The sequence below is a fragment of the Protopterus annectens genome, chromosome 13.part0, assembly GCF_019279795.1.
Source record: "Protopterus annectens isolate FY-2018-M chromosome 13.part0, PAN1.0, whole genome shotgun sequence".
Classification (NCBI taxonomy): domain Eukaryota; kingdom Metazoa; phylum Chordata; order Ceratodontiformes; family Protopteridae; genus Protopterus; species Protopterus annectens.
The window spans coordinates 1,105,060,311-1,105,072,908 of record NC_056747.1 but is presented as its reverse complement, the minus strand read 5'-3'; the positions used below and the strand labels follow the sequence as shown (position 1 = coordinate 1,105,072,908).

The 12,598-nt window shown below is 44.2% G+C and overlaps 1 protein-coding gene across 2 annotated transcripts in view; it reads left to right on the top strand.

Annotated features, from left to right (window-relative positions):
* The window catches only part of KAT7 (lysine acetyltransferase 7), a 609,598-nt gene that overhangs the window by 438,584 nt on the left and 158,416 nt on the right, over nt 1–12,598 (top strand). For both annotated transcript variants that reach the window (XM_044055078.1, XM_044055079.1), the window contains one exon: nt 1,026–1,166. In XM_044055078.1, the coding sequence (XP_043911013.1) occupies nt 1,026–1,166 (141 nt within the window). The remainder of the gene's footprint in view (nt 1–1,025; nt 1,167–12,598) is intronic.

Genomic DNA, 12,598 nt, shown 5'->3' with positions numbered 1-12,598 from the left:
CCTTGACCCAGATGCCTGCTAGGCCTTCCCTTAACAGGAAAGAAAAAAGGAAGCATGTTTCGCCAGATCGAAGACCTTTTCACAAAGTCTTTTTAATGCCTTTATGGCTCTGAAACCTGCTTCTCCTTTAGCTTCCCCTGTGCCTCCTCCTGTTAGGAGTCCTAGGCCTCAGCCCTTGGACCCCTCTCAGGCTGAAGCTGAGGAATCCTCTGACTCTTCTTCAGAGGATTCCCTTTCATATGTTTCTCAAATGCCATCTCCCCTTGGCTATGCCTCCCCTGAAGAAGAATCTGCAGAAACAGATACCCCAGGTGAGGACCTTACCTTCGGGAAAACAATTTACAAGATGAGGGAACATTTCAAAGGGATTCCTCTAAAATGACTGAAGTACAGAAGAGGTACTACGAACTACTTCAGATGGACTCCCCTGCCCCTTCAGCCATTCCTCCTGTACTACCTGCATTTATGGGTGCTTTCAGTGCAGCTTCAAGCAACCCAGATTCCCAGCCTCCAGCTCCAAGAAGGCCAGACAGATTCTATAAGGTCCCTGAGGGGGGACCAAATTCTTGGTTAAGTGCCCTGCAGTAGACCCTGACACTGTTTCTGTGTCAGCTTATAAAGCCTCCAAACTCCTTCCAGCTTCCTCTCTTCTCCCCACAGACAAAGATAGTAAGGCTATGGAACGCCTTTAGAAAAAGATCTACACTTCCTCCAAGTGTACAGAATACTGCAGCATGGAAGAGAAGGACATCTATGGTTATGGTAAGATTTTACACAACTATTCTTTATGGTGAGTAAATATTTATAAGCATACTTTTCTTTTACAGTAGCATGCATTTCTTTGGCAAATTTTGTTTACCTGACAAATTCACATTTACATCTTGTTTATGTGCCAGTTAACGAAGAATAACGGATGTCTGTAAATTAAAATTCGGGCAAGTGTTGGATCTCTGCCCTTGCTTAAGTTTTAATATGTTTTGACTGAACTGTCGTGGAACTCTTATGGGTGTATATTGTATTTTCAGATATATTGCCAGAATCTTTGTCTGTTGGCAAAACTCTTTCTTGATCACAAGACCTTGTACTATGATGTTGAGCCATTTTTGTTTTACGTTATGACTGAAGCAGATAACACAGGCTGTCATCTCATTGGTTACTTCTCTAAGGTGAGTTTGGAAAGGATGGTTAGGCTGTGAAGGTATGTTTCATGTAACAGTATTGTGGATGCCAAGTTTTTTTTTTGAACAAAAATGCATTTTGTCTTTCTTTGGTGTTTGCATATAGGAAATTAAGTAGTTTGTTGGTACAGACTGAGTTAATATAAAAAGGCAACACTGCTCTTTTCAACTACAATTTGTAATGTTTATTTGACCAGCATGTACTAGAGAATGCAGTCAGGTTGAGCCCCTTTGGAGACTTTCAACACACCCACCCTTAGGTTAAAAACATGATTACTCCACTTTCTTTGATTAAGGATACAGTTTGCCTTCAAAGGGTCATCCAGATCTCACCTTTTGCCAAAAAACCTAATACCAGAAAAATATACAAGGACAAGTGGATACATTTTTAGTTTTCTACTGAGATGGGGTTGAACCTTTTTTGGCTCCTGTACCTGCAGTCTTAGACTCTGGATGTAACTATAAAGCTCATCTGTTTGCTATTTATGTCTTTCATCAGGGTTTTCAAAATGCTTTCCTGGCATTATTGAAAGTGAATAAGGCTTGTAAGGGCTACTTTATTGATCAGATTTTCATTTAGAGAGTCTGTCCCCTTGGGATTTATATTTTTTTAGCTTGTGGAGATTTATTGCCCCAAAGACTATATTCACTAGTCATGTAGAAGCATTCAAGTGAATGGAGAACAGCTACAGTCATTCCCCTGCATTAACAAGGACCTTCCACAAACCCCACAAGTCTGACCAGCCTTATATACAAAGCCATGGAAAGATGTATCATTGAATTGATCAATCAGGACATTAGGGAACCTCCAAACACTGAATTTATCTTAGTTTAGATCTGTCAAGAGTAGGTCATGCTTACTCAACCTGGTGGATTTTTTTGAAAAGGTCACCAAAGCAATGGATTAAGGCAAAAATGGTATGCACCACATACCTCAACCAAAGCTTTTGACACAATTCCCCTCTCAGGCATAGCAGGAAAGCTAAGCTGGAAATAAACTCTGTGTCACAGTCTGGATTGCCAACTTGCTCGCAGATAGGATGCAGATAATCAAAAAAGGGGAAGTTACCCCCACAAAGAGATCAGTAACCAGCGGGGTCCCCAGAGTTCTGTGGTGTGACCCTCTCCTGTTTGGCATTTACTTTTCTGAAGTAAAAACCAATAGTAAAGGGCTCTGGCTGACTAAGGTGACTGCAAGCTAGGAGCAGTCATTGAATCTCCATATCACTTGGCCATCCTTCAGGAAGGCTTGCTCCAAATAAATAACTGGTGTCAAAATCATGGACTGAAGCTAAATGCCAAAAAAATGCATTATTGTATTATTTGGGAAGTCATCTACCACATTAACATTATATCCCTAAGAGATGACCGAGTTGTTCAGGATTTTGGAACTTATGTGTACGGTGACCTAACTTTTGACCAGCATATGTCTGTTGTAAGAAAGTCCTTTCATATTGCACAGTTTATAAACAAAAGGATTGTGTGTAGATCTAAGGATGTCATTCTCAACCTTTACGCAGCCCTCATTATGCCAGTCATTGAATATAATGCCCCCTTTGGCATGTATCTCTCTGGACACATGCAACAACTGGATTGCCCACAGAGATGCCTTACTAAAAAGATACAAGGCCTAAACAACATGTCCTACATGGACCAACTCAAAGCTATGTCACTATATTTTGTATTCTACAAACTGCTAAGAGGTGACCTGTGTTTTTCATACAGCCATTAGTCAAATGGAATCAGATGTACTCAGTCTACTAGGGATCTAAAACTCTTCTGCACCATCAGCAGAATGGTTTGGAGGGACAGGTATATTTCGGAGTGGATACCACTGCTGTGGAACAGACTCCTCATCCACATAAAACAAAATTCATCCCTGTCTATAATCAAGCACAACTTAGATTTGTGAATGGGAAACAAAAAATTTACCCCAGGACTGCCCCTGTACTAATGATGGACAGAGGCAGCTCCTAAATGCTTTATCCCATGCACAGGTCCCTGAGAATTATCTATGGTATGGTCACATTTATTCTTAGTAGGGATAATATACAATTATTGACCATGGGATGAGTAAGGTCAACCTATATCCAAATGTGATAGATTATTTTGAGCACATAGAAAGAGAAGTTGGCTAGGCTTAAAATGGCCCACAAGGGCAGCTAGCTTAGTGCTTGCCTATGAACCTGTAAGATCATTTTTTGCTTCTGTTAACTCTGTGTATAAATTGGTTATATCATCTTTTCATATTTATCCATTAAACATGGAAACTGAATTCATCGATAGAACAAATGAAACGCAGTATCTGATTTAAAAAATAAACCCAGTACAATGGGAATATTGAAAAGGGCATGAAAGTTCATTTCTGGTAATGAAATAATGCTAGGACTTTAAAATGACACTTTTTTTGGACAGAGATTCTCTGGAAATCCACTTTGTGATTAGATCTGATGTCTTCTCTGTCTGAATTCAACCTGTGGGTTATCGGATCCAAGCCCAGCCAAGTCTCCCAAGACTTCAGCTGAACTAGCACAGCCTCCTCTACCTATAATGCCTCACTCATCCAGAGAACCTCAGATCTGATTTGCTGCCATTTCTGGACTGCAGCTATGGTCATTGCTCAGTTGGAGCGTATCCTTTTTTGCTCATTTAGTGTGTGCTTTTGGTCCCTTGTCCGCTACCCTTTTAGCATGCATTCTTAGTTTTAATTCGTTTTAGATAGTTTTTTGGTAGTATATGTGGTGTAGGTTAGAATAAATTTAGTGTCCCCCCCAGTGGTTTCTAGTGTATTGTGTGCCTTTTTATTGATTAGAAGGGGGTTCAAGAAATGTGTTGAGTGTGGCCATACGTTGGCTTCACAGGATGCTTACGATAAATATGTGTACTTCCTTGGACCGGCCATCTGGAGTTCCCTTGCTCCATTTCCGAAGGCTTCTCCTCTCAGGCTGTAAATGAGAGGACAGCTAAATTGGTATTGAAAGGTTTTCTGTCTGCCAGCAAGGTTTTCTGTCTGCCAGCAAGGTAGATAATTTGGATCACAGTCATCGACCCTGATCCAAGGACCCTAAGTCTGTTAAAGGGGATCGTAAGCAGCCTGCTTCTGCTTCCTGTGCTTTGCCTTCTGGTCTGCCAGATCCAAAGGTTCCAAGGCCCTCAGCTTCCGTGGTGGATTTGACCCTGCTGTCAACTTTGATTTCTCAGAGCCAGTTGCCTTCGGTGTTGATTTTCAAGGAAGATTCCTTTTCCAGCACTGAGCAGCCCCAGTCCCTTTCTGTCTAAGGGGATTTCTTTGGGGCAGGCTGGGTCACCTTTTTCTCTATCTACACTGCCAGAGTTTTTTGCCAAAGTCCTCCCCATCTCCTCCTCAGATCTGGGCTTCCCTAGTTTGTATCTGATCAGTGGGAACCCTTCCTCCCAGACAGACCTCCAAAGCCCTTTCATTGACTTGGTCATTCAGGTCAGTTGCCAGCCTAAAAGCTTCTGAGTTGAAGCAGTTGATGAAATTTACTTCTGGCACAGATGCAGTTAGGCCTGTTTCCTTCTGTTCTGGGATCCCACCTTGGTACTTCGGTTTCATCAGCTTGGTTTCCTCCCTCAAGTCTCATGGATGCAAAGTCTTTGGGACCGGTTGTGTTCCCTTCTGGTGGGTTGGGTTGGCTTGGAAATTGCAGCTGCAACTCTGGCCTTGGTCTCCTTGACTCCAACCACGTCAGAGCCCAGAAGACCTCAGGGCCAATGCATCAAGCCAAGCTGGTCCCGGTCTGATCCGATGATTCCGGGTTTGGAGTCATCTGTTCCTCTTGGGGCATCTGCCTTTGATAGCTCAGCTCCACTCCCTGCATCAGGGCAGGCTGTGGCTCTACTGGAGCTCCGGAGCTTCCTTGAGATCTTTGGACCTAAGGTCCTCTGGCTTCTGTCAGCCTGCCTCTGCTTTGGCTTTTGACATTGTAGAAAGTATGTTCTCCTGTAAGAAGAGGGAATGGTTAAATAAGACTAGTACTTCCCCCTTCTCGCACATCGGCGACTGTGATGTTCTTCAGTCTGCTCTGCTCCTGGACAGCCCACACTGGTTGGCTTACAGTCTGTCCCTCCCCTACGTGGAGCCCCTGCCTTTTCTTTTTCGTTTCCGGAGTCTCTGGGGTGGGAGTCTGTGGTAAGGGGTTGCATAAGAGGATGTGCCTGGACTCTCCTGATGAGTCTCTCACACAGGATGCTGATGTCGAGGAAGGAGAGAGGCTCCCCAAATTCCCCTGTGATAATGCCTCCTTTAGCAATCTGTTCGAACATGAACATCTTTGCCGGGGGGGGGGGGCAGTGCACTGCTGAAACCCTGTATCTGCAAAAGTCAGTGTTTTTGGAGACCTTCTGGGTGGGCCCAGCTACATCCTGGGTGGGTCCCCCTCCACATGCACTAATTAACCTGGTTTCTTGAAAGGCATGGAAGGAGCCCAATATGGTGGGACTAATTTCCAAAGAGCCTGATAACATACTTTTGCATCCAAAAGGCTGGGTACACTGGAGTAAGGGTTCTGCTGTGGATGCTGTCATGGTGGTGGCAGCCACCAAGAAGGACATTTTGGAAGAGAGTTCCTCTGTCCAGTCTGCAAATAGGGAATCTCGGCCATTGGACCATTTAGAGAAGTGCTATTATGCCTCAGCTACTTTTGCTCTGAGTTCATTTAATTTGTTTAGACAACTTGACTAGGCTTCAAAGGGACACAGTGTCAGAAGTGTCAAGACTCAGCAGACCCTAGAGATGCAGAATTCTCTGGAGGTTTTGTTGTCTACTTTGCAATTGATAGCCAATGTCTCCATGAGGTTGCTATCCATTGATACGAATAGAATGCCCCAGGCCATTGGCACTGGCATTACCATGCACTGCCATGCATGAATGGGATTGTGTAACTTTGCAGACTGATTTAAGGTGTCTTTTATTAATGCCCTTTTGAGAGCTCCTTACTGTTCGGGCTGAAACTTTAAAGACACTTTCACAAGGAGTGAGCAAGACAGAAAGACATTGTCTGCTGTTGGAATAGGTTTTGCTACCCTCTCACCAGTCTTTTTCTCAGAACCGAAAGGGCAGGAAATGTCTTTTCTTCAGGTAGTCTCCGCAGTCTTTTCAAGATGCTTCTCATGAAGGCTCCGCCGTGCCACAATGGACGATGCCCACAAGGTAGGGACGGTCCACAGAATCGGGGCTTTCTGTGGGAGGCCCTTTCAGTGATCCTGAAGGGTTGTCTGACTGTCCTGCTCTGGAGGCAGTCTGGGATTGTTTGGCCCACCACCCGAAAGCTTGGGAGGCCATCACTTGAACACATGGGTGTTGTCATATCCAGAGGTTATTCAGTTCCATTTTTAGACTTTCCAATTTCGAATCTCTCTCTTCTCCCAGATATTCCACCCCATCAGAACCAGGAAGCAGCTAGATTCAGAAGATACTTACAAATCGAGTCATCCAAGAGGTCCCACTAGACTGAGGATCCAGCGACTACTCAAGATTCTTTCTAGTTCCAAAGAAGAACAGGGACCTCAGGCCATTCTTAGATTTTAGCAAGCTGAATCCCTTTGTAAAACAGACCCAAGTTCTGTATGGTCACAGTGCAGTCCATTTTACCTGTGCTCAGGAAGGATGACTGGATATGCTTGATCAACCTTGAGAATGCCTTCCATCATATGAAGACAGACAGGCATTCCATTAGGTTTCTGTGCTTCCAACTGGGAGCCAATCATTACTAGTCCAGAGAGCTGCCATTTGATCTTGCCACTGTCCCCTGGGTGTTCACGAAATGCATGGCAGTCATCCTTTCCTTACTTGGATGATTGGCTCCTAACCGCTGTCATGAGAGCATACTTAGTCAGGGCCAGAGACACCTGACTCCAGCTGTGAAGTTCCTTGGGAATCACAGTCAGTTAAAAGAAACCAAGTCTTCAACCAGTTCAGTCACTAGAATTCTTAGGTTGCCACTTGGACACTGTTTCTCAGATTGCAAAGCTTCTGGCATCCAGAATTTCAAGTTTTTGGTCTTAGTATCTTTGCTTTCTTACAAAAAGCTTCTTGCCACTGTCCTTCGGAAGCTGTTGGGGTACATGGCAGCTTCCATGTTCTGGTTTCTCTAGCCAGGTATTGCATGAGGGCTCTGCACTAGACTCTGGCAGCATAATGGTATTATGTAACACATCCCCCATGAATGTATGTTGACATCAGGTCAGATGGTGGCTGGAGTCTCCCTTAGTATCAAATGGGAGGCCATTTGTTTCCCACCCCACTGCTCTGGTACGACAGATGCCTTCCTTCTTTTGTGGGGGGGGGGGGGCATTTGGAAGGGAGGACAGTTCAAGGGACCTGATACTGTTTTAAGGCCACATTAATGTCCTGGACATGAGTTTGATCCTGCTGGCATTTCGGCTTTCAGGACATTCTCCCGAAGGATGTAATTTCAGTCCAGACAGATGGTCTAACATTAGGTATCTGACCATACAGGGGAAACACAATTTTACTGTCTTTAATGGGAGGCTATGAGAGTCTGGCAGTGCATGATTTCATCCGAGTGGTTTCTGATTGCAACACATCCCATGTGGGTCCAGCATACTGGCAGACAGTCTAAGTAGGAACAGCCTTCTTCCTCACGAGTGGACCCTGAGTCCAAGAGTTGCCACTCAGATCTTTTAGCACTGGAGCAGTCTGTGTTGTGACCTGTTTGCATTCCCATTCAAAGTGTGGCAGCTATTATGCCTTACTTCCTCCTCAGAGGCAGTCACCCAGGGATGCTCTTCTGTATGCTTGCCTCCAGGTGTCTTATATGCTTACCCTGTGACTCCCTTATTCATAAAGTTTCTTCAGAAGGCTGCCTGCTGCAGTGAGACTGTAATCCTCATAGCCCCGCTTTATAGGCATGCATCATTTGCAGGTCTTTATTCAGTGTTTTGAAGACCTTTGCATCATTTGTTTCCTTCTTGAGAGGAAAGATAAATCAGTGGCTGAGCATAGATTTTTAAATGCCTTTCTTATTATATTGTGATATGCTACCAAGAGGCTCAAGACTTTGGCTAATGTATTAATGGACCATTCTACTGCAGGGGGTTGTCATTTTTAATATTTTAAGGAATGTATACAGCAGACATTTGTGTTGCTGCAGTTTGGTCTGCAATGAACATATACACAGAGCAGTACAGCCTTCACCCTGATTCGTCACTCCCAGGATGGGCCACAGTCTCTACTGTGAAACTTTACTTGCAGGAGTAAGCTACATTTTGGGGACTTGTCTTTGGAGCATTTTGTTGTAAAAGGATCACTGTCTTTTTTTTTCTTCTTCCTATCCCTTGGATGATTTGTTGGTTTACTGCTTGAGGAATGCTGCGGTGGTGCAGCGGTAGCGTTGTTGCCTCACAGCAAGAGGTTCTCCCATTCGATTCTTGGCTGGAGTGTGGGGAGTGCCTCCTCCCCGCGGTTGGGTGGCGTTCGAAAGACATGCGTAAATGGGCGTGCCTTCATTGAAGGTTGGACGTTGAGCTGGCACCTCAGCGTTCGTGAAAATCTACTGCCAATCATTAGCGGACCTGAGTTCCACTGTGGCGGTCCCTAACTGGGAAAAGCCGAAAGACAAACAACAAGTGCTTGAGGAATACTTCTGTTTACTGCAGGGGACAGTTTTAAAGGCTGCTAGGCTACTTGCAGATTTCCTTCATAGTCAGTATAAATTGATTCTTGTGTCTTCCTGCCATGTAGAAACCAGCGACTGACCCAATTTCCAGAGTCTTTGCATCATCTCTAACTGACAGACGTTTGAAGACCAACATATGGACATTGTCAGCTCCATCTTCAGTACTTTCTAGCCATGCAGTTCAGTTTGCTTCTTCATGTGTACAAAATGCTTGCAGTCTAGTTGGTTTGTTTTTCCAAGTTTTCTCCTTTTTGCCAGTCAGTAAGGATCCCATTGATGATTTTCCCCTTCTCCTTTAATATGTAAATAACAATTGTTTGAAGTATGGGAAGTAAATCCTGCACAAAGATTTTCACTCATATCTGTTATGTGTGGGGCCCTTGCATGAAATCTATAATTGTCCCAGTTGTACTAAATTCCCAGCAAAGACTAAGTGCAGGGCCAAATTCCTAACTGCTCATATGGAGTCCTTTGTTTTTGTTCCTCCTAATCTTTGCAAATCCCAACTTCTGCCAACTTCATTCTTAAGAAACACAAAAAAAAAAAATTCAAAGAAAAACCTTACAGACGATGTCAACAAAGTATTGACCCATGCTACCAATTCAACTGCCAGTTCAGGTGAGGTGCCTTCGTAGCCCCCTGGTCCGATGGCTGCTAGTCCCAAACCCTGTAGTGCAACCCACCAGGAGGCCGGCATAGTAGCAGGCCTTCTGTTCGGTTCTTCATGACATCAGCATTGGTTGGGCCTGAGGTCACTCCACAGGCTTCTGCTTCCAACATTCGTGCTGCAGATGCTGAAGGAGATACGTTATCTTCTTCAGCCATGGAACTCCAGTCTGAGGTCACAGTCAGATAACTGCATCTTCGTGTTCTTGATAAAATGGATGTCTAAACTAAGGAGAACTGTCAGCATTCCTTTGTCTTCTCCTCAGCCCTCTGCCATTCCAGCTCAGGTTATAACTCAGGACCTTTTAAAAATAGCTCAGAGGTTAATCACCTTCATGAAATCTAGAGAGCCAACCACACCTGGACCACTATCCCAGAAGCTTCCCTCCTCTAAAAGGAGTAGGAATGTGGCTTTTCCAGAAGAATTGGATTCTTCAGGCTCTGAAGATGAGGAGGAGCTGTCCTACTCTGAGCACCTACTACCAAAATATTATCCTGACTCGGACTTTGATGATACCTTCTCTTCTGTTTCTTCCACAGAGGACCTCCCTTTCAGGGATACCCTTCATAAAATGAAGGAGGCCTTCAATTGGGAAAGTAAACAATTAGCATGGGCTCAGACCCATTATAGGGAACTACTGAGTTTACTATCATCCAGACCACTGGCTATCATCCCAGTGCATGCGTGCTTGACGACATCTTTGAAGACATATCTTTGCATTTTGATTATCTCCCACTTGCACCCAGGAGGCCTGACAGGTTTTACAGAGTGGTTGACTTGCACAAGCACCTTTCCAGTAATCCTAAAGCTGACCCCTCAGTAGTCTGTACAAAATCCAATAAATGGATACTTAAGGGGACAACTAGATATCCCCTACCCAGTAATAGGGAAAGCAGACTATTAGATTTGGTAAAGATTATACATCTGTTACCCTTTTTATAAATTGCCAGTTTCATATATTAAACTACCTGGAGTCTATACAAAACCAAATCATAAATAAGGCAGACTGTTGCTGATAGAACCTTATCTGAGAAAATCCAGGAGGTAGCGACAGCAGTTTTACAGGTCTCCAGACACTCCTTAAAATGTGGGTATGATGCTTTAGATGCATCTTACAGATCAACTGCCACAGGTTCAGTCATTAACAGGCATGTAGGACTCCGGACTTAACTTCTGTCATACCAGGTTCAATGCTGAACTGCTGCATGCTCCTCTAAACAAAGAATTCCTTTTTGGACCCCCTGTTGAATTTTACCTGTCACCAACACCAAGGTATAATAGGAACTACTCTTTCAAACCATAACCTTTCTCCTCATCCAGACAGGGCAAGAGGATGCCTTCCATGCTAAGAGAATCAAACAATTTAGCAGAGGGCAGCCAGAACAAACGCAGAGGTGAGACCAGGGAGGTCTAAAGAGCCCATCCAGCACAGAGACTAACTGTGACTAATCCTCAGTTTCTGACCTTGTAACCCATACTCACCCTTCTCTCCACCCCTCTAGCAGGAAGACCATTCTCTTTCCTACATCACAAGAAGCTCATAACCAAAGACTGGTGGGTTCTCTACATCATAGAAAAGAGGTTACTCCATCCACTTCAGTTAAATTCCCCCTTCCTAGCCATGCCAGGACCCCCAAAAGAGCAGGACAGTATGTTACCACATCTTATTTTGGAGCTACTATAATAAGGATCCATTCAGCATGTTTCTCCAGGTCAGGAGGGGAAGAAGGTTCTGTTCAAAGATTTTTCTAGTCCCAAGAAAAGATGGCACCAGGAGGCCAAATTTGGACCTGTCAGGGCTAAAAAAAAAAATTTTATGTACCACAATTCAAAATACTAACTTTACAAAAACTACTTCCTATTATCTTCCAGGATGCCTACATGGGTACTGTAGATATAAAGGACAATAACCTCCATGTATTGCAGACAGCCACAGGAAATACCTGCAGCTTGTGGCAGCAGGCTTGGACTGCCAGTTCTGAATTTTGCCATTTGTTTTGTCTATTGTTACCAGAGTCTTCACCAAATGTTTAGATGATGTTCTTCATGTTTCACTGTTGCAGTCATTACATTTGGGTTATCTGTTTGCAGGTAGTCTTCAGTCGGCCTGATTAACAAAGTCTTGGGTCCTGCATCGGTTGCTGTCCCTTCTTCCATGATGTCAGGTCGTCAGGGGTATAAAACATGCAGCCGACAACATTACATCTGTCTTTCTTGCCGTGCAGTGTCCGAAGCAGAAGCAGTTTGCAAGTGCCGGTCGGCCAACTCCTGAAATTTTCATTTTCGAGTTTCAGAACCGAAGTCTTCAACTAAAGCTAAGTACCCCGTTGGGGAAACTTTTTCTTGCTCCTTACTGATGTCAGTAAAAGTTAATAATTGCATTACTTGTGGAAAGAAAATACTTCATAAAGATTTTCATTCGTACTGTATTCCTTGCCTAGGCCCTGACCACGACATACCTTGCTGTTGGTTTTGTGCTTTATTTAATCAGCGCACTATCCGTCGTCGGTATATTTTCGCCTCTAAATATTTCTGTTCTCTGTTTAATTATCCAGAAATGTTGTCGGTTAGCCAACCATCTACTGGGATTCCAAGAAAACGCAGAGGTCCAAAACTGCCGACGACGCTTCTCCTAAGCCAGTCGCCAGTTCGCCGGTACTCAGCGAGGCTCTTTCGCAGCCCCTGAGACTTCTGATTTGCAGGCCTCTACTGAGACCCATTCGGGGTCCAGTATGCCGCGAAATGCTTCAACTATGGAACCCGCGGATGTCTCTACCTTGGATGGGTCTGGAGCTGCTGTGCAGGCACTGGCTTCTGAGGGTGTATTCAGGCCTACGGACTTGCATATTAAACCGACGCCTCCTTCTTTACTTAGGCCTAAATCTCAATCCATGCCTAAAAAACCGACGCCCAGGCCACATGCCTAAAAAACAAATGATAAGAATGGCTGAAGATCTAATAACTCTAATCAGGGGTAGCCAGCCCCCCCCCCCCTTCTAAGAGGCCTAGGACTGAAGTTGATTATGAATCTTCTGATCAGAATTCTGATTCATCTGATGATCTGGATTTGCCCTTATCTACTTATGAAGATT